Source organism: Carcharodon carcharias, chromosome 6 (genome assembly GCF_017639515.1).
Source record: "Carcharodon carcharias isolate sCarCar2 chromosome 6, sCarCar2.pri, whole genome shotgun sequence".
NCBI lineage: Eukaryota > Metazoa > Chordata > Chondrichthyes > Lamniformes > Lamnidae > Carcharodon > Carcharodon carcharias.
This window is the reverse complement of record NC_054472.1, coordinates 59,498,886-59,521,169: the sequence shown is the minus strand read 5'-3', so window position 1 is coordinate 59,521,169 and position 22,284 is coordinate 59,498,886. Positions and strand designations below refer to the sequence as shown.

At 40.1% G+C, this 22,284-nt stretch overlaps 2 protein-coding genes across 2 annotated transcripts in view; one reads left to right on the top strand and one right to left on the bottom strand.

Moving 5' to 3' along the window:
* The window catches only part of eif3hb (eukaryotic translation initiation factor 3, subunit H, b), a 163,904-nt gene extending 147,045 nt beyond the window's left edge, over positions 1-16,859 (bottom strand). The window contains exon 1 of the mRNA XM_041189488.1: positions 16,718-16,859. Coding sequence (XP_041045422.1) covers positions 16,718-16,828 — 111 coding nt within the window. The 5' untranslated portion in view covers positions 16,829-16,859. The remainder of the gene's footprint in view (positions 1-16,717) is intronic.
* A 353-nt stretch (positions 16,860-17,212) lies between these two features.
* Positions 17,213-21,615, top strand: utp23 (UTP23 small subunit processome component). Its single transcript, XM_041189489.1, has 3 exons — positions 17,213-17,547; positions 17,805-17,979; positions 21,084-21,615. Exons 1-3 carry the CDS (start codon positions 17,360-17,362, stop codon positions 21,450-21,452), a joined length of 732 nt encoding a protein of 243 aa, XP_041045423.1. The 5' UTR covers positions 17,213-17,359; the 3' UTR covers positions 21,453-21,615.
* The last annotated feature ends 669 nt before the right edge of the window (positions 21,616-22,284 follow it).

The following is a 22,284-nucleotide window of genomic DNA, read 5'->3' as shown; positions in this document are numbered from 1 at the left end:
TATGCCCCACCACCATCCTCCAGATGTGTGGGACTGCGCCCACCTGGTCCCATTCTTACCTATCTAATCATAGTCCGAGAATCACTTGCATTGGCTTCTCTTCCTGCTCCCACAGTGTTATCTCTTTTGTCCCCCAAGGATCTATTCTTGACCCCTCAAGTCTCACCGGCATGCTGTCCCACGACATCATCATCCAAAAGCATAGCATTAGTTTTCACACGTGCATTAATGACACTAAGCACTACCACACCACCAACTCTGTCAACTGCTCCATTGTTCCTTAATTATCAGACTGCTTATCCGTCATCCAGTACTGAATGAGTAGAAATTTCCTCCAATTAAATATTGGGAAGACTGAAGCCATTGCTTTTGGTTGCCACTCCAAACTCTGTTCCCTAGTTACCAACTTCATCCCTCTCTCTGGCAAAAGTCTGAGATTAAGCCAGACTGTTTGCAACCTTAGTGTCACATCTGATCCTAGATGAGCTTCCCAATCTCATATTCATGCCATCACTAAGAATACCTAGTTGCACCTCCAGAACATCACTTAACTATGCCTGTTTCATCTCATCCATTGCAGAAATCCTCATCCATGCCTCTGTTATCACTAAAATCGAATACTCCAACACATTCCTAGCTGGTCTCCCACATTCTAACTCCATAAACTGGAGGTCATTTGAAACTCTGCTACCCATGTCTTAACATGCTCTAAATCCCAATCCTCCATCACTCTTGTGCTCGTTGAACTGCAATGGCTCCTGGGCAAGCAACATTTTCATTTTAAAATTCTCGTCCTCGTTTTCAAAACTCTCGTTAACCTTGCTCCTCCCTCTGTAATCTCCACTAGTCCCACAATCCTCCGAGATATCTGCGCTCCTCTCATTCTGGCCTCTTGTGCATCCCCGATTTTAATTGCTTCACTGTTGGTGGACATGCTTTTAGTTGCCTAGGCCCTAAGCTCTGGAATACTCTTCCTACACCTCTCTGTCTTGCTTCCTTCTTTGACCAAGCTTTCTCTCTTAATTTCTCCTTACATGGCTTGGTGTTGTGCTTTGTTTATAATGTTTCTGTGAAGTGCCTTGATTATCTACAGTTGGATAGGAAGAATCCCAGCCTTTGGTACTATGGTACTACTGGTTAGCCAAATTGGGTAGTCAATCATCAATACTGCTCTGGAGTACTGCAGTTCTGCCTGGTTCAAGTACCCTATCACTACATCTGCTACACTAGTTCAAAACTTCAATCACCAGCCATTCATTTCACTGAGAAGCTGAGCCAAAAAAAGGACCTGTTGTAGATTCAGCTCTCAACGTGGCTGAGTTGAAGCTCCCCAGTACTATGAAATCAAATGGCTAGAGTCACCATCATTTGTTATTTAAAATATATTAACACCAGTGAAGTAAACGTCTACACAGTGTAATAAAGGAAAAGGTTATCCTAGAATTAGCTGATTCTTCAAATCTACAATTCAACTGGAGTATTTCTCCTCTGGATGCATAAGACCCATCAAACAGACACCGAAGGGATGGCACCGAAATTTAATTTGCAATTCTTTACATTATTTTAATTCTAAAGTAATCAAAAGCAAAAAGTAGGGGGTTAAAAATTTGGGTTGGCAGAAGCAATTTCCATTCACTATTTGATTTGTTTTAGTGGATGATAGTGAGAGAGGTTCTGAAATCATCAGAACTTGAACTCTGTGGTCTTTACTCATTAAGTAGACCTTGAAATTATACAGCAGATATTGTCAAGAGATATAGCATAATAAAGTTATCACAAAAAAGTGTTATAGTATTTGCTGCCATTAGCATTTAAGACAGCATTCTGTACGTAAACATTGTTAATTCGTACTTCTATAGAACAGTTATAAATAAATAAACGAGCAAAAAAAATCCGTGGTTTTATTTTTTTCTTAATAGCTTGTAGTGTTTGAAATATTATTGAAAACATTAGAATACTGGACATAGTTAAAAATAGGAATCAGAATGGGGAAAGGATTAAATATTGGCCTTTCAGCCTCAGGGTCTGGATTCAAATTCACTCAAACTGATGTCCTCAGTATGAGTGCTGTAGAGTCCTTTATGAAATGAGTTTGAGCTCAATTCAGTGCCCAGCAAGCATGGGCCTGCAGCAAAAGTCTGTTCCAAATTCAGTAGCAATTGACACAGGTAAATCAAATTACGAGGCAAAGGAGGAGAACAAAATGAGAAGGGGATGTAAGAATTCAGTATTGATATAATTTGACCAAATTTAAAATTGACAATTTTTACCAGCATTTTATGCAAGACCAAAAGGCTATGTGAAGTAAAACAAAACCTGCTAAAAACTTCAGGCTGCTCTTCCACAAATAAAACAAGACCACTAGACAGCAAAGGGAAACAACAGACCTTTGAGGCCATGATAAATCCGGCCGAGAGCCCACGGTCTTAAAATAGGGCTAACACAACAGGCTGCATGTTTCAAAGCTATGTTAAGTCTTCTGATTAAACTGTGCCTAATTAAGAAGTGCTTGCTGGCATGCAAAGTTAGAACCTTAGTAAAACTTTCTGTCTTGATGGTTTGATAAGAAATTGAATAACCATTTTGAACTACCCTAAACATAAGTAGCTGACAACATGCTAAAACAATGGAAGTTGGTTTAGAAATCGGAGACAAGATGTTCAACGTGGCATACCCAGTAAAGGGATATCATATTTACAATTTTTACAACATGAACTGTAATCAGTATGGATTGGAAATTTCTGGAACTGACTTTTCTTTTAAAAATGGATATTAAAATGCTGCAAAAGATGGCCACCTGACTTGGTCTGTAGATTCAAGCTACCACACTGTCTTGAAAGGACTAAAGGACAAATTCCAAACTAAGAAGTGTCACTACTCATTTCCTGAAGCCATCCAAAAGATAGTTCCTGACTTGAATGGGTCACTCAGAAACCAAGATGGCAACTGTCTCAAAGCCCCAGGGTGAATGACTGAAGCCAAGTGCCCAGGTGGTGACTAATCCACTGAAGCACAACAGCATATTTGGAAAAGGGGACTGAAAAACCACACGATAAGGTGGCCATGTTGGTCTCCCCATTAGTCTTTAAGTGCCTTTTGCAAGGCACAATAACAGCAAAAACAGCAAGGTTAGCAGTATCTATGCCTTAAGACCTGGAGACTGCAACATCATAAGGTCTCCAAGTCTGTTCCGTTTCAAGTCCACTGATACAGAAAACCAGCCTCCTGGTAACAAGACTAACAAGAGAGAGGGAGCGGGAGGGGGAGGTGTTCTGTGTGTGTGTGTCTGTGTGCACATGCGTGTGAGAGAGAGAGATTTAATTGAATTGGAGACAGCTGGTCTGCAGCATGCAAACAAATAACCCTCTTTAGTTAAACCCACAAAATGCTTGCTACTGATTATTCAAATTGTTCACACACTCATGGGTTAAGAAACCCATACCTCCTCCTTTTCAAAAAAAAGATAGATCATGGACAGTAAGAGAAAGGAACAGGGTTTTCAGTTCTCTCTCCATCATGTCCGTAACAAAATTGGGAGCTGCATCCAGGATCTGGAGCACATGAAGTTAAAAAACTAAATGTGACATTAAAGGAATAAATTGGAAGCAAAAGGAATAAGATCAACAGCTGAAACTGGTTCAGAGAGAAAGGAACTTCAGCAGCAGGCTTTGTGTATATTAATAATAGAAAGTAAAATAGCTGATTTTAATGTAAACCCTCCTATTCTACGAATGATTTTAACTTGGCATAATGTAACAACCTTAACAACTGAACAGCTTAAAGTAGTTTTTGACCATGTGGAACAATGTGTGAGGAAAAGGATGAAAAGTCAAAGTACAAAAAATGCTGGCTGAACATTTTTCCCTCATCCCGGAACTGGAGCAGGCAGAAGATATAGAACCTGAAACAGACCAGAAGACCTTAGCAAAAAACTCGCCTGGAAGGGCAGAGCCTAGTGTTAGAATTTCAGACAAGAAAGGAAGAACAAGAAAACAGAGAAAGGAAAAGGAAGAATGGGAAAAGCAGGAGAGAAAGAAAAGGGAGGAAAGAGAATTCCAAGGGAAAAAAAGAGAGAAAGAGAGTTCCAGGGGAGAAAGAAAGAGAATTCCAGGGAAAAGAGGGGGAGGGAGAATTCCAGGAGAGACAGAGAGCCTCAGGGGGAAAAGTTTAAGAAGGAATTGCAAGCACAAAAGTACAGTGAACCGAGACAGATTCAATTGACTTGGGAAAAAATTGTTTTTACATGGTGGAGAATTCAAGTGACCCTAGTTCAGGGACAAGTTTTGATTTCTTAAAGTATTCCCAGTTAGTACAGAAATTTGATTAAGGTGACACAGAAGCATTCTTCATAGTCTTTGAGAAACTCGAGAAACTTAAGAAATTTTGACTCTTCTGATGCAGGGCCAGTTAACAGCAAAAGCCCACGAGGTTTATTCCATGTTGTCTGCTGAGAGATCTTCAAACTATGAGCAAACAAAAAATGCTATCCTATGTGCTTATGAGTTGGTGTCAGAAGCATACCACCAGAGATTTAGGAACTCCTACAAAAAGCCCAGCCAAACATTTTTTGAATCTGAGAGAACTCAACAACTGACATCCAGCACTCAAAATTGATCACACTTATGAGGAATTAAGAGAAATAATCCTGTTGGAGGCGTTCAAAAACTGTCTCCCATAAAGCCTTGGAAATCATGTAGAAGAACAAAGAGTTTCAAAAGCCAGAGAAGGAACCATCATAGCAAATGACTATGAATTAACACAAACCTCTAACTCAAAATAAACTTGAATCTGGTAACTCCTGCAAGATAGAGAGAGAGATAGGGTGCATGTAAATGCAACAGAAATGGGCTCAAGAGAAAAGGAGAGCAGGGAAGAAAAAACAGATTAGTCTCCAACTTTTAAAAGAAGGAACCTGGATGGTAAACCAGCAGGGACATGCTCAGTATTTTTTCAGTGTGGAAAACATGTACAAAAGGGAAAATTGTTGGCCTTCCAAAAGACCAACTGAGGAGGGATGCTGCAGTCAAGACAGTGCATGCAGCCATGAGGGCGGTGAACCTATGATCAATTGCAATAGGGGAGGCCCAGGTAGCGACCAGAACATTCACACAAAGGGAGAATGACTCATTTCATATTCCAGGCACCAAGAAGAGATAACCATCCTCAGGAATACTGGTTGCCTTCAAACACTACCTGCAGTAAAGGTTGCAGAGATGCCATCCGAAAGCAGAACAAATACCACAGTATTTGTAAAAGGGCAAAAGTTTGAATGTTCCTTTAGTTAAAATTTACCTACAGAGTAAGGTGATCGCCAGGGTAATGACAATCAGGATTGTTCCGAACTTACCAATGCAGAGGGTTGACCTATTGCTGGGCAATGACTTATCGGGACTTCAGCTACTGTGTCCAGAACTTGTCCAGGGGGACAAGCAAAATTCTGTTCAGCTGCAGAGGGCTAAGGAGACCTCCAAAAGGTTACAGGAGGCAAAAGGACCACTGAGGTTTAAGGAGGCCCAGACCAGGCCCTTGGAATTCAGAGAGGCCCGGACCAAGGCAGAGGAAAGCAAAGGCACTGGGATAGAAGCAGCAGATGTTGAAGGAAATGTAACAGAGGTATGGTCAGCAGGGATCTTTTTCCAAGATTTAAATAGGGACAAAGTAAGTTCCCAAACAGGTAAGCAAAGAGTGAGGAAGATGCCTCACCTAATTGAAGTGCTGCAGGGAAGTGCAGTGGAAGCTGGACAGCTACCTGCAGGAAGTGGTGCCCCCGAGGGCAAGGGACAGATTGGGGGAAAACTCATCCGAAAGGTAAAGGATAAAAAGGGATGCTAATACACCCTGGGATGAACAGCACTTATGAAATGCACATGATAAATAAAATTGAAAGTCAGTGTGGAATTGCCTACTGAAGAATCAAGTGGTCAGCTTCTAAATTCAAACATAACTGAACTCAGCAATTCAGCTTCAGAACCCACTAAAGGCAAAGAGCAGAAGGAGAACTCAGGCACCTCACGGGGGCTTAAAAAGTTTGTCACCCAATGTAGCCCAGGGTTAAGAATTATTCATGTGCCAGAACCTGAACTATTAAACCCTTGGGTTGTGGAAGCAGCAATTAAGCAGTTAAGAACTTTACAGGCAGCGCAACAACAATTTGCATAGTATAAGCCTTGGGGCAGAACAAATACCTCCACAGCAGCCTGTGAAATACAACCTCCTCAAAAACTCAAGTACTGAACTTGAGTTTCCATTTAGCCCAAACCCCACAAAAGACCGTTTGTCAGCATTAAAATGTCCAAAGCACTATGAACAGATGCTGGTGAAAATCTAAACCCCAAGACAACACCTAACCAGGGCTTAGAAGGGAAAAAGGCCAGAAGGCACCAGGTTTTAAAACAAAGCCTTCCTAAACAAGGCTGGAATATATCTGAAGCACCATTAAGTCAGCTGAAGTAAGTTCTGCACACAGTGTTTAAGATTTTGAGTTTACTTGAAGACTGTATGAAGCTGGCAGTGAATGATGACGACTGGGTTTGTCTTCTTTTGAAATGCAAAGAACTTAACTCTACAAGCAGCTATACCATGTATACACTGGTGTAAAATTCAAATTTTTGAGACCCATTATTTAAGCAAAAAGTCAATCCGACTTATACACAGGCAATGGTTTCAAGGGTCTTACTTTCAACTGCGGATGCTCGCAGCTCAGTCAGCAGAGAACCGCTCTGGGTTTTCAGTCTTGTTTAATTTGTTTTCAAGCAGCCTACTTTCAACTACCAACACCCGTCGCTCACATAGCTAGCTAGTGATTCCGTGCAGACACCACATGGGCTGGTGACTCTGCAGTTTGTTCCAATCTTACCTCCATTATTTCTATGTGAAAGTAAGCTTTTACTAAAGTTCCCCGTTATCTCAGTGGGAAAGTTGCATTCTGGAACCTAGCACCTATGCAGGAATATCAAAAAACTTCTGCTTCAAATCTTGATCTCTGCTATGGTACTCAGCTCACTGTCCCACTCAGTGTTCAGAGTCGGAGCTGAGTGTTCTTGGAAAGTCAGGGTTTGACTTTTACATGAGGTCTATAAAAAAATTAAGGATTTTTGGCCAAATGACAGGGTCGACTTTTATATGAGATCAACTACTATTTGAGTATAGTGGTATGTATTTTTCTGTACTTTCTAGTATAAGATTAACACCTTTTTTTTAAATGCACCAAGGAACAACTTTCAAGCAGCCACTGATTTGAGAGGCTCTAATTATTTAACTATCTTTGATGGTCCTGGAATGTGTGACCAAGAAAAAAAGCTGCTATTGTGTATGTAATGATGACGTGAAAATATCTGGAGCACCAAGAATGATGAAATCTTACTAAAGGAAGTTTAAGGGAGGTGGATAATGTCAAGGCAGGCTTTAACTCTATGGTTTGCAAAAGAACTCAACATACCATTGGACATTATAACCTAAGGTGGATTTTGATAGAATAGTGAGGTCCCCGTCAACAAAACATTATGCTCATCTTGGAAAAGAATGCACAAAGGTTATTGTAAAGGATTGTTTAGCATTGCTGTTGGGGTAGAGTGATTTGGCCAACCAAATCTTAGTCGTTTGTATTTGAATTGTTCAGAATTCATCAGCAGGTAACATATTAAGTAATTAAAAGATCCACTAAGTGGACACCCATTCTACTAACTGACTTTCATCCATATTCACTCAGTTCTGTGGAAAGGTCATGAGGACTCGAAACGTCAACTCTTTTCTTCTCCGCCGATGCTGCCAGACCTGCTGAGTTTTTCCAGGTAATTCTGTTTTTGTTTTAGAAGTAAACATCTACTTCTTACCTAAAATTCATCCAAAACACTCCAGCAATTTTCCTTTTGGCTATCCCACACACAAACTTTGTTCAACTGAGCTAATTGTTCAAAACAGTTAAGTTCTTCCTTAGAATATAAGAATCCAGTTTAGATTTCTAATCACTCCCTAGTAATTTCTAGAACTTCAAAATCTCACACTTGAAAATTGTAATGTACTTTATTCTGAAAGGGCCACCACAAATCTATTCTAAATCTTATAAATTTCAAAGAGATGTTCTTGAAGATTTCAATTTTGTGCATTTTTCTTAAATATTTTGAATAGGATTACTATGTTTCAGCTTCAGGGACTTCACAATTTTCAGGAAGAATAGCACTGATTTTATGTACATAATTTAAATACGTTACCCTTGCCAGTTTAACCCTCGATTTTAAATTAATTTGTATCCTAAAAGAAGCTTTATATTCTTTATAATCCCAATAGGCATTAATTTAATTTTCACATCAGGTTCCTGCAGCATACCATCACTGCTTTCTAGACTCCAGTCTAGTCTGTCATACAATAAGATTCAAGCCCTGAGCTGTACAATATCGATAATTAAAATACAACTATAACAGGTGGTATCTTTCACTACACTTCCATCATAGTGCAAAAGCTTTAAACTTCATCAGTGGTAAACACTGTTCAGCACCAACAGCACAGCATTAGGTTATTATTCAGTCCAAAACACTATCATTAACAGATGGTACATCACAGTATTTCAAAGCTTTCCACAGTCCACCTGCTGTTCTTAGTACAACAGGCCTGCCCATACAATGTTTCTACCTCAGAAAGAAAATCTAGAAATACTGTGGTAGCAAATGGTGCTAACAGGGTATATCTAAAGTGGGAAATTTAAGGAATGGAAAATCCAAAATAATTTAAGAATACGGTAGATAACATAAAGGGCAATTTGCAAATAGGAGACTGGGTTTCTTTACTCTCTATTAAGCAACACTGTCAAAAACTACTGATCTAGCCACCACTACTCGTGTCAGGAGACTGCAAGTGAGAAAATTTAGGCTCAAATTATTTTAATCACCTTGCATGAAGGTTCAGCATCTCATGATGGTAGCTTTAAATTACATTAGTTATTTCTGAATCTGAATACTAAAGGTGTTATTGGTACCTCCACAGTACTATGAACTACATACCGAATACTGTTGAACTTTCACTCAACTAGTTTCTGGAATCAAAAAAAACATGGGCTTTATCCAAAGACAAGCTCACAGTAGGATAAACTGGATGCATCCTGCCCATGAAAGAAAGAAAGCAGATGGTGTTGCACAATAACATATTTTAAAATTAAAACTAATGTAACAGTAAATTAGGAAGGCACATGTGGTAATGTGCAATGATCTATGTAAAGCAAGTTTGAAATTTCAATGTGAGGCCAGGCACTTCACTGTCAATTGTCATCAAATTGTGGACATTAGATTGATGCACCAAATACTTAAGAAAACTTAAGCAAAGACATTAAGCAAAGACATTACCTAAATTGGCCAGAGAAATACCCATATATAAATCCTATATAGTTTGAAAAAAAAGCATCCCTTATCCCACATATCCTTACATCTCTCTCTCCCTTCACCTTGCAATAGTTTAGCTGCAGACTAATTGCAGGCAATGCCACAGGCTGTCATTAATATTCAGCTAATCTTGTCACTCAAACTGAAAGGTTCCTTTTTGAAATTACTTTTCAAAAACTTACAATAGAGAACAGACCTACAATATACTACCATCACAGATCACTGTCAGAGATTCCAGTTTGTAATCCTTTAAAAGGTGTGTTAAATATTTGGAATTAAGGCACAAAATATAATTTTATTTTAAAAAGTAAAATATTTCAGATGCTGGAAATCTGAAACAAAAACAGAAAATGCTGAAGACATTCCACAGATCAGGCAGCACTTGCGAAGAGAGAAACAAGTTTCAGGTCAATATTCACTATAACTAGAGTACATTTGAGATGAACAGATTTTATGCACAGAGCCAAGAGAAAAGTTGCAGGGGGGAAGAAGAACAGATAAGATCAGTGACACTGTAGAGAACAGGAGTGAGTAAATGATAAAAGAATAAAAGGAAATGGGTTTGGTATGGGGAGGAAAAGAAATAAAGTTGCCTTCCTCCCACCTTTCTGGGATCTAGCCATATTTCTAAGCCATATTCCCCAGCATGGGAGCCTTTTCCCTTTTTGCCATCACAGTCCCCTTCCTGTTTTTCCTTTCTCTGCCACATTTTCCCCCCATTTTCACTTGTTTAAAATCTGTTCTTCTCTGACATTTTCTAGTTCTGGTGTAAGGTCATTGGGCTGAAACATTGGGCCTGAACTGCTGCAGAGTGGCCATCCGATTGTGGCACTCAGAATGGGGTGGAGGGGGCACTTGGCATGGTGGGTTGTCGAGCACTTGGCCGGAGGAGGGAGTCAGGCAGCTGTGGGAGGGCGGTGGGGGAGGGTGGAGGGGAAAGAGAGAGAGTCGTGCAGTCGGGGGTGGGGGGGGTTGGGCAGTCGGGAGGGGGGTGGTGGTGCGTGGGTGAAGAGGGCCGGATCAGGCTTTGGGGGGGATGGGGGGGGCGGGTTCTATTTGGGAGTGAGGGAATCAGTACAATAGTTACCCAGAAACTAGTAGTAGTTTTAATTTGCTAACTTTTTGTGGGTAACTACTGATGTATGACAGTCAGAACCATCGAAAGTTTGTGATTTAAATCACATTTGTGGATGGTTCCCACTGCAGGGCAATTACCCATCGGACGTTTGCACTTCCAGGCAATTGCTATGCAAACCCTATCTGGGAAGTTACTGGAGGGTTGGGTGGGGCGGGGGGGGGCGCCACAAGGGAGGGAGTTCCCCAACACAACTTTGGGGTAGCTCCCCCGACAGCCCCATTACAGTGCCCTGGAGTTCCAAAATTACAGTCCATCAATTCTGTTTTTGTCCCTCCAAAGACTTCCACAAAATATATATGATGCAATTTGAGAAACAGCTTTCATCTTCTGATTAGGCATTTTATAGCCTGCTGGCCTTTAGAACCTTCCAACCTCAACGCCGAGTCCAAAATCATATCGCAACCACTTCCAAATTTTCAGGTAATTGGTGTTGATAGTGTTACCATTTAAACCTCCGCTCAACCCATCTTTTATTTCTTTAACTGTCCCATTACCACCCTTTTTTGCTTGCACCATAACTCCTTTTGCCATATAACCGCCCCTGTCTTCCAACGATCAAAGACCTTCCCTTTTGTTCTTTCTTCTCCAGTCTTCTTTTCCCTGGCTCTGGACTGGCATATAAACTTTTAAATCGCTAACTTCTTCCAATGAATAGTCATTGATCTAAAATATTAACAATTATTTCTCTCTCTGCAGGTGCTACCTGACCAGCTGGTATTCTATCTGGTATTCTTATTTTCCTTTAGATTTCCAACATCTGCAGTATTTTTCTTTTGTCAAAATCTACATATATTCCAAGAGATGACGGTAGCATATTCAAAATGGATGGAATATTAACTAAGAAACACATGCACAAACATTTCCCTCCTATTCCTCATCTACATGTTGCCCCTAAGCAACTTCACTGTCAGATTCCACATGCACACGGTGATACCAAGCTCTTCCTCACCACAACCACCCTCAACCCCTCAACAGCTTGATTTCTCACGTTGCCGGTCCAGATTGTTTGCAACTTTGGTGTCTTATCTGACTCTAAGCTCAGTTCCTATCCCCATAATCCACTTCATTACCAACACTGCCTAGTTCTGCCTTTAATTTCACCCTTCTCTGCCTGGTCATCACTTCTTCTGAAACTGAAACCATCATCCATGCCTTAATTACCTCTACACTCAACTATTCCAATGTTCTGCTGGCTGACAATCCACCTTTCAACCTCCTTAAACTTGAGCTTATCCAAAATTCTGTTACCAGTAAAATCTCTTAACTCGCACCCTTGCACTTGCTGATGTACATTGGTTCCTAACATTATTTCAGATCACAACATTATTTTGAAATCCCTCCCTATTTTCAAAGCCCCTTCCTATCTCTGTCACCACCTCCAACCCGCCAAGAGCTCTGTAATTATCTAATTCTGGCCCCTTGCACATTACAGATTTTCTTTGCTACTCCGTCGACAGCCATGCCTTCAGCTCTGTGATTCTCTTCGACCAAGACTTTGGTCACCTGTCCTAATATCTCTTATGTGACTCAGTGTTAATACTTGTTTGATAATCACTCCTGTGGAGAGCCTTGGGATGTCTTACTACTTTAAATGCAAGTTGTTGTTGTAATGTAACTGAATACCTCTCAGCAAGCCAAGAACATTTACTGTGCCTTTAACTGCAGATCCCAAAAAAGCAGGCATAGCTCAGACCCATATGGGGTGCTTTAGCCACACCTTATATTTGGCAGGATTGTGTGGAGTCAAAGGAGTTGGTCAAAGAGGAGGGTGATAATGGTTAGGGGCTGGTTGGGCCTCCATCCATGGAAGAAGCTGAAGGCCCTTAGGCCACACTGGCAGGGTTAGAGGGATTGAACATCCATGATGAAAAGTTGTGGACAGCATCCAAAGAGTTGTGAGTGTTGGTGGGAAGAGACCAGAAAGGGGAGATAGGAAGAAATCAGTTCCATAAAGCAAGAGCAAGCTGAAATAATGGGTCTATCAGAGCAGTCTTGCTTGTTGATCTAGGTAAAGAGGTAGAAGAGGGCTGTGCAAGGTTGAGGGGCTGAGGTTGAAGGCCGCGCAGAGATGGTCTCCAGAGATGAGGTCAGTAGCAACGCCTTAGCCAATCAGAGTTGACTTGCAAACCAATCAGCCCCTTCTTTTCCTGTAGTATAAACTGTTGTGATCGTTTGAAATTGGCATTCTTACATTTGTGCTGATGAGTGCAAATGAAAAGCTTCAGCAACATGTCTCTCTTATCACAGTACTGATGTTCTGTACTGACAAGCTACTCTTTCTATTTTGTTCTTTCCTCCCTAACCCCCATCCCAGCCTCTGTACTTCCTTTAAACCTGTTATATCTCTAACTTTATCCAGTTCTGATTAAAAGATAAAACGTCAACTTTGTTTCTCTCTCCAAAGATGCTGTGTGACCTGTAGAATATTTCCAGCATTTTCTGAATTTATTTCAGGTTTGCAGCATCCACAGTATTTTGCTTTTATAGTACTTGAAGTTTGATGGAACACACTCTGCAGACATAATTAGCTCCATGAATCAATAATTAATTTAGATGCAATATGGAGTATATTATATATAATTTTTATATGGATAAAGGTATTTTTAGATTCACTACTTATTTGTCAACGTTGTTAACCATGCTGCTGAAACATGCATACTTACGTGGGTACAATGCATATTTGTAAATGTTTATATCTTGTTTGTGTACATTCATGTGCTGGAAGAAGGTTGTATTTATGCTTAAGTATCAGAAAGTGGGTTTCAGTGAATTCTAGAAAGGTTCCATCAGATTGGAAAGTGGTAAATATAACCCCTCTACTCAGGAAGGGAGGGAGGCAGAATACAGCAAACTCTAGGCCAGTTAGCTTGACGTCTGTCATTCTAACTTCATTAGAATTGATCATCAAAGAGGTTATAGCTGGGCACTTATAAGAGCTCAAGGCAATCAGGAAGAGTCAGCATGGTTTTGTGAAAGGTAAATCACGTTTAACCAATTTATTAGAGTTTTTTGAAGGAGTAACATGTGCAATGGAGAAAGGGGAGCCTGTAGATCTACTCTATGTGGATTTCCAGTGGGCATTTGACAAGGTGCCACATCAAAGATTATTACAGAAAATAAAAGTGCCTAGTGTAGGGGGTAACATATTAGCATGGGTAGAAGATTGACTGGCTGGCAGAAAGCAGAGAGTATGCATAAATGGGTATTTTTCTGATTAGCAGGAGTGAGTGGAGTCTCACAGGGATTTGTACTGCGGCCTCAATTTTTTACGGTTAACATCAATGACTTAGATGAGGGGAGTGAAGACATGGTAGTTAAATTTGCAGATGACACAAAGATAGATAGGAAAGTATGTTGTGAAGAGGACATGAAGAGTTTGCAGATAGATATAGATAAGTTGAGTGAGGTTGAGTGAGTGGGCAAAGATCTGGCAAATGGAGTTTAATGTAGGAAGATGTGAAGTTGTTCAGTTTGGCAGGAAGCACAGTATTACTTAAATGGAGAACGACAGCATAATTCTGAGGCGCAGAGGGACCTAGGTGTTCTAGTACGAGTCACAAAAAGTTAGTATGCAGGTACAGCAAGTAATTAAGAAGGCCAATGGAATGTTATCCTTTATTACGAGTGTGACTGACCGTACAAGTAAGGATGTTATGCTTCAGTTATCAGGCATAGATGAGACTGCACCTTGAATACTGTGTGCATTTTTGGTCTCCGTATTTAAGAAAGCATGCAAATGCATTGGAGGTGGTTCAAAGGAGGTTTATTAGGTTGATATCTGGAATGAGTGGGTTGTCATATGAGGAAAGGGAGGGCAGAGTGGGCTTGTTTCCACTGGAGTTTCGAAGAGAGGGGTGATTTGACTGAAGTATACAAAATCCTGAACTACCTTGACAAGGTAGACTTAGAAAGGGTGTTTCCTCTTGTGGATGAGCCCAGAACTGGAGGGCACTGTTTTAAAATTAGGGGTTGCCCTTTTAGAACAGAGATGAGAAGAATCTTTTTTCTTTCGGGGGGTTGTGAGACTTTGGAATTCTCTGCCTCATGCGGTGGAGGCAGGGTCATTGAATATTTTTAAGGCAGAGGTAGATAGATTCTTGTTAGGCAAGGGAATCAAAGGTGATCAGGGTTAGATGGAAATGTGGAAATTGACACACAAGATGATCTTATTGAATGAAAGAGCAGGCTTGAAGGGGCGAATGGTCTTCTCCTGATCTTATGGGTACAGCGTGACACTGAAAGCTGTGACATAGTATGTAACAAGAAGCTTTGTTTCAATGTGGATGGAGTCGTGTTGACAGTTGCAAAGTTGGAAATGTCATGGAGGTATAATAATTTTCACAATATTGTGATTTATTGTAAAAATAGGTTAAAAGTGGGGTTTGGATAGTTTGTGTGTGTGAGAGTGAGGTTTAATTGAATTGGAGGCAGCTGGTCTGGAGGCTTTGACTCATCAAAAGAAGCTTGGTTTGAAATGCTAAGTACGTAAACATGGCTGAAGTCTTAAAATGTGAGGCGAGGAGAATTGCATTTTTAGATAAATCAAGGTAGTTTGAATTTCAAAGAGATAGTAGGATGTTACACCAAGCCAGAGAAGCTAGGCCAAGCAGTATGTTTATTTTCCCCCAAAGATTACTGATAACATTAGTACTATGCAATGATTTATATTATGAGAAAAGTAAAGCTCCAAAGACATATGGGAACAATTAAACTTGTATTAAAAGGAAGAAACATGTATAAAAGAGATTGAGGTTGTGTGTTAGAGAAGGTATTACAAGGTCTACCAGAAGTGTGAAAAGCCTCCAGTATTTGTGCATATATGCTGTCTATAGAAACCAAAGCTGGGGAAAGCCACTTTGAATTCTACTGTCCAGGGTACTGTGGTGACTTGCCTGAATCTGTTAAAATCTATTTACTTTTACTGTTGTTTTGACAGGGGTGTAACTGGAAGCTAGATTAATTAGGGGTTTTAGGAGTTATTATAGTAGTGATTTGTAGACCTATGTATGTGTTTGAAATCTTTTCCTTTGTTAATAAATGTTTAATTAAGTTTTCTAAAAGATCTCTAAAGTTTTGGTGGACTTATTACTACTGAATTCAGGACACGCATCTCAAAATAAAATACAATTGCAAAACCGTTGTGACCGCATGATCAATTTTCCCTCGTGGATTTGATCCACCTAGCACACATCATCTGCCACATCATATCAGAAATGTAACAAACAGAGGAAAATGAGCATATGGGTTAAGTTGTGAGCTGATATAACACATTAGAAGAGGAAAAAATATGCAGATGTGAAAAGATTAGTGGTGGACAAAGCTGTCAATTATTCAAGACTCAACATTAAACAGACATTCTTACAGTATGGAAGCAACGAGGTTGGTAGGGCTGAATATTCAGCATTCAGAAAAGGTAGCTGCAACATGGCTAATATAACTGTCCATTTACCCAATTTGATAGGTATTTGCATTTGATAAGGGGCGAACAACACCAGGCATGAACAACATCCAAAATAAACAACACATGCTGTACTTAAGTGCCATACCAAGTTGCAAATGAATTTCAAACCAGTTTAAATATACAAATTCAAATGCAAATAGGCCCATTCAACAGTAAGGAACTTTAAATATACATTACTTAAAATCGAGGTTATGGCTACCAAAGCGCTTCATTTGCTTTTGCTCATCTTTCTTCAAGAAATTCACACATTTGAAAAAGCATATGTTGAACTCCTTACTTAGCTGGTTCTAGTATTGATCACTGTGGATACATTGCCCATTAAACATTTAAAAATCCAGGTTAAAATATATTTAATGGTTCACTTAATAAACATGTTGCAAACCAAACATCACTAATCTAAGCAGAGTTAGTTGATCTCAGCCAGTGAAAATTACCAACTGGTCTCTGCCTTTCTGATTTAAGAAAAAGGGAAAAAAATAATCAGCTAAAGTTTCTGCACGTGTTTGGACATCAGACTATAGAAAAATGCTATTGCGGCTAGAACCTGCCGGGACTCAAATAATCATCTCTTTTGTGAAGGAGCCAGTCTGCCGGACCTGTACCTGAGCAATCAAGACATTCAAAAGAAGAAAAAATTAAAATGTTCTTTCTTTATTGCCAGCTTGGGCATGCGGACCTCTGGCCGCCTGCATCAAATTGAGCTTTCGGCTCTAATTCAGGCTCTCCCGGGACCGGATCTTTACTTACCAGCCCATCGATCTGAACCTGTTTGACAGGAGAACCGAGCGCAGCAGCAGCAGCCGCTGCCGACGCCGCGGCCCCAGCCGCCCCGGCACTTCCATCTCTCCTAGACGCCATTTTCCCGCAGAAAGAACCAGAACCCGGGAGCGCAGGGGAAATGTGTCCGCCGGAAACTCGGCGGCGGGGAATCAATCATCGTTCAGATACTGTAAACAGCAAAATAAAAACCCCGGACACAGGGGAAATTGGAGTGGCACAAACAATTGGAGCAGGCGGGCTGATTTTAAGATCATTTTTTTTAAACTAAAAGTATCGTCAGGGGCTCGATCCGAGGCTGCCGATTCTCACCCCCTTTTTTATTTTATTTTAACAAAGTCATAGACCGAGGTGATTTGCAATGATCTTGACTGGTTTTATTGACTCCAGATATCTAAATCAACACCGAGAACGACATATTTCAGGCCTAAGCATGTAACGTGTTGTGACTTGAAGCAGCCAAACTGTGGCTGCGGTGCTGGGTGTCGGGGGAAGCAGCGAGCGCGGCGCTCGGGTCAAGGTTGAAGAGAGGAGCGTGTGAAGCTTCCTGGCCGGGTTGTCCTTATTCTTCATGACTCCACATTCTCAACCCTCCCTTTGTTTGATCCAGAAATGAAAATTAAGCGGCAAAAAACCGCAAAGAAACTTCTCGCCTTTTACAAATATAACTACGGCTTCCGCGAACCTTTCCAAATCCTTCTGGACGGGACGTTCTGTCAGGCCGCGCTCAAAAATAAAATCCAGATCAAGGAGCAGATGCCCAAGTATCTCATGGGAGAAGTCCAGCTGTGTACAACATCGTAAGTGTATGCATCAAACTGCCAGATAGTTAATACGGCAGATATTAGAAACAAAAACAAAAAGTGCTGGAAAAACTCAGCAGTTCTGACAGCATCTGTGGAGAGAAAGACAGAGTTAATGTTTACAGTCCTTATGACTCTTCTTCAGAGCTCTGAATATGACCTTTGACTTCTCCAGAGCTCTGAGGAAGTGTCATAGCTGGAGCTGCAGTGAATGGAAATAAAAACGTCAAATCTTGTGTTTCTTAATTTTCTAGCTGCGTCCTGAAAGAGCTACAGTCACTTGGAAAAGAATTGTACGGTGCAAAATTGATTGCTCAACGATTTCAAGTTAGAAATTGTTCACATCTGAAAAACCCTGTAGGTGCCTCAACGTGCTTGTTGTCGATGGTTGAAAACAATAATGCTCATCATTACTTTGTGGCCACACAGGTAATTTCTTTTTACAAAAAGCATGTTGAGTAAGGGGTGGGTATGCATTTTGTACCATCATTAACCGTAGGCTGAGAAATTGCTGAAAAAAATGGGAAATTCACGGCGCTTGGCAATATTAGTTGGAACTAAAAAACACTTTCTGACGAGCAAAAGCTACCTTACGAGTTCCTATTCCGTGCTGTTAGCCTCGCCAAAATGGAAAAACTGCCATCTCACCTTGTTCTTCTGCATGTCCGGTAAATGCTCGATTTGCATTGTAAATGGGGATGAATCTTGCTGCTGCCAGTATGGGCTGGCAAGTCTTGTAAGGCCCCTGTTGATGATGTAATTTATGATCCTAACATGAAATTTAAGCATGGAAGCCCAAGATAGAATATACGAAGCTTTAGAATCTCACTCCAGCTAGTAGTGAATTGTCCTTAAGAGTTTTTTTAAACTTTTAAAATCTGTCTAGGGAGCATTTTTATGCCAGCCTTGCCAACAAGAAGGCAGTAGTTTTCAGGATTCAAAGCTATTTGACAAATTAAGTAGTTATTTTAGAAAATAAAATTACATAGAATATACAACACAGGAACAAGTCTTTCACTTCCCACCTTACTTCATCTAATTCTATCAGAATATCCTTGTATTCCTTTCTCCCTCATGCTTATCAAGCTTCTCCTTAAAGGCATCTATGTTACTCACCTGAACTTGTGGTGGTGAGTTCCACATTCTAACAACTCAAATTCTTTTTTGGATTTACTAGACTATCCTATATTTATGACACCTAGTTTTGGACTCTATTCTTCCCCCACCCCTACAGAAAGTGGAGTACCTTTTCTATGTCTACCCTATCAAACCCCTTGTAATTCTAAAGACCTTTATTTTGGGCAACGCTCCGTTTAATTTTTCGATGGAATGCATGAGTGATGTATTTAAATGCATGGCCCCTTTAAATTTTTTTGCAGAGCCACACGGTAATTTTTTTTGCACAGCCTACATGGGGATTTTCAGGATGCTGTACAGCCACATAGCTTGGAAAGATACAGTGTACGATTAGCAAAGGAACAGAACTAAGCCATTTAGCCTCACAAACTTCTTCTACCATTTGATGTGATCATGGCTGATCTATGACCCAAATCCATTTACCAGCCTTTGCCCCATTTCCGTTGGTACCTTTGGTTAACAAACATCTTTCAAGCTAAGTTTAAAACGAGCATTGAGCTATCATCAATTGACGTTTGCGGAAGAGAGTTTCAAACTTCTCCCTTTGAGTAAAAAAGGTGTTTTCTAATTTCAGTCTTGAAAGCTCTGGCTCTCATTTTATGACTGCATGCACTAGTTCCCAAGTAGCGGAAATGGTTTCTTCCAATCTACCCTATCTGCTCCCCTTCATATCTTGAAAACTTAAACCAAATCATCCCTTAACCTTCTGAATTCCAGGAAATACAACTTTAGTCTGTGTAATTTCTCCTTGTAATTTAACCCTTTGAGTCCAGGTATCATTCTGGTAAATATATGCAACCTTCCCTCTCAGACCAGTATATCCTTTCTAAGATGTGGTGCCCAAAACTGTTTACAGTATTCCAGGTGTGGTCTAACCAGGGCTTTATATAGCTGAAGCATGACTTCTGCTGTATTCTAATCCTATAGATATAAAGACCAGCAATCTAATAGCCTTTTGATTACTTTCTGTACATGTTCATGAGGCTTTGATCATCTGTGCCTGAACTCTTAAATCTCTTAGGGTGACCACTGTTTCTAGCTTTTCCCCCATTTAGAAAATACCCTGTTCTATCCTCTTTTTTCCTTTCCCTTTATTTTGCTTCCTGCACCTAATTTCACTCATTCTTCCCATTTCCTTCTTTGTTGTTTGTTTGGTTTCTTTCTTTATCTTTAAATTTGTGGTTAAGGAAATTGATCATTGAGAGTGACATTTATAAGGTCCAAGATTTCCCATTGTAATCATAACACCCCAGATACTCTTGAGCATCTCCTTGTGGTGTTGGGAGGGATTTGGGAGCGGTTTTCCTGTATGCACATTTATTTAAGTACATCATCAAATTGCATATAAATTACAGGATGGAAATAAGCTGTTTTGCCAAACCAGTCCATCTTGAAGTTTATTCTCCACTGATATATTTTGCTGCAATTATTACTAGTTAAGACTTTGTTCTGTCTGTGTTAACGGTTTGAATGGTTACTTATTTCTTCCTGTGAAAATGCTCCAGCAGCAAATATATGGAAATTTTAAAAATAAAATCAATTTATTTTTCTACTGAGAGATCACAACCAGCAGTAAAGAAATCAGAACTATATACGTTAAACATAGCATACATTTAACTTCGAAAGAGGGATCCAGGTTTATAAAGACGTGACATGGGAGATTTAATGTAGGCTGTCCTATTTAATGATTTACAAAGACCAACTGGCTAACAATTTTTAGCCATGAATAGCTTATTTATTGTAGTGCTATTTATTGCGAGGGAAATTGAATACAAAAGTAAGGAGGTTGTGCTTCAGTTATACAGAGCACAAGTGAAATCACAATTGGTATATTGTGTACAGTATCAGTCACCTTATTTAAGGAAGGATGTAAATGCTTTGGAAGCAGTTCAGCAAAGTTTACCGGACTAATACCTGGAATGGGTGGGTTGTCTTATGGGGAAAGTTTGGACAGACTAGACTTGTATCCACTGGAGTTTAGAAGAGTAAGAGGCAATTTGATTGAAACATATAAGATCCTGAGGGGCCTCGACAGGGTGGATGTGGAGAGGATGTTTCCTCTCGTGGAAGAATCTAGAATTAGGGGGTCACCCATTTAACATAGAGATGAGGCAAAATGTTTTCACTCAGAGGGTCGTGAGTCTTTGGAACTCCCTTCCTGAAAAGGTGGTGGAAGCAGAGTCTTTGAATATTTTTAAGGCAGAGGTGTATAGATTCTTGGTAAGCAAGGAGCTGGTACGTTATCGGCAGTAGGTGGGATGCAGATTTCAGGTTACTATCAGATCAGCCATGATTTTATTAAATGGCAGAGCAGGCTCAAGGGGCTGAATGTCCTACTCCTGCTCCTTGTTTGTATGTTAATATGTCTATTAAATGTCTCTCAATTGTTTCAACAGGATCAAGAGTTAACAGTGAAAATTAAGAAATTGTCAGGAGTCCCTCTGATGTACATTATACAAAATACTATGGTCCTGGAGAAAGCTTCGCCCAAATCAATTGCACAACAACAGTCTTTGTATGGTAATCAGTTTGTCCCTTTACATCAGCAACAAACTATCCAGCACTTGAAAGAAGAGCGGGGCTTGGTGAAGGAATCTGAACCTAGGTGTAAAAAACGCAAAAGAAAAGGGGGCCCAAATCCTCTCAGTTGTCTAAAAAAGAAGGTACGACCACCACAAGAACCAAATAAAGAGAAAAAACGAAGGAGATCAAGAAAGAAGAGGAGAACGGCTGCATCGTGTGTCAAAGTAGAAACTCCCATGTAGAAGTATAACCAGAGATTTTGTAAGAACATGGACCAAAGTGCATAGCTGTGTAATTTTTGCATAACTCTTGGTAAACATGACTGTATACTATCTAATGTTAGCAAGTGTTTTTTAAATTTAGTTTAAAATTATCTGGAAAAATATATTGCAGAAAAAGTCATAATTTTTGAGTCGGAAGAATCTTCATAATTTCGTAACCATGTAAAGCATTTTGTTCCAAAACGCTGATGGTGTGTTTACAACAATGAGAACACAAAAAATTGGAACAGGAGTTGACTATTCAGCCCCTCGAGCCTGCTCCATCCTTTCAGCCTCAATGCCACTTTCTTGCCTGCCCCACATATTCCTTGATTTCCTGAGACAATGAAAACCTGTCTATCTCGGCTTTAAATATATTCAACAACACAGCATCCACAACCCCCTGGGGTATAGAATTTCAAAGATTCACAACCCTTTTAAGAAATTTCTCCTCATCTCAGCCGTAAAGGATTGACCCCTTATCCTGAGGTTGTGCCCCAGTGTTCTGGATTTCCCAGTAGGGGGAAACAACCTATCAGTCTCTACCCAGTCGAGCCTTTTCAGAATCTTGTATGTTTCAATGTTTTCACCTCATTCATCCAAACTCCAGAGAATATAAGCCAATTTACTCAAAACAATGGTACAACAGTTTGTTTCATGCAAAATGATTGATTTAAATTAAGATTATAATATTTTACATCATATTAACTTTCACTTACTGAAAAGTGTTAGGAAGAGGCTTCGCATTTAAAAGAAACTCTCTAGTTTGCATGAAATAGCAGCAAGACAATGGTTTAAAAAAGCCAACCTACTG

Excerpts from the sequence above, each read along its gene's own strand:
- utp23 (XM_041189489.1), top strand. The coding sequence starts at position 17,360 with ATGAAAATTAAGCGGCAAAAAACCGCAAAGAAACTTCTCGCCTTTTAC. Across the intron at positions 17,548-17,804 it reads GTCCAGCTGTGTACAACATC|CTGCGTCCTGAAAGAGCTAC; the intron begins GTAAGTGTATGC and ends TTAATTTTCTAG. Across the intron at positions 17,980-21,083 it reads ATTACTTTGTGGCCACACAG|GATCAAGAGTTAACAGTGAA; the intron begins GTAATTTCTTTT and ends TTGTTTCAACAG.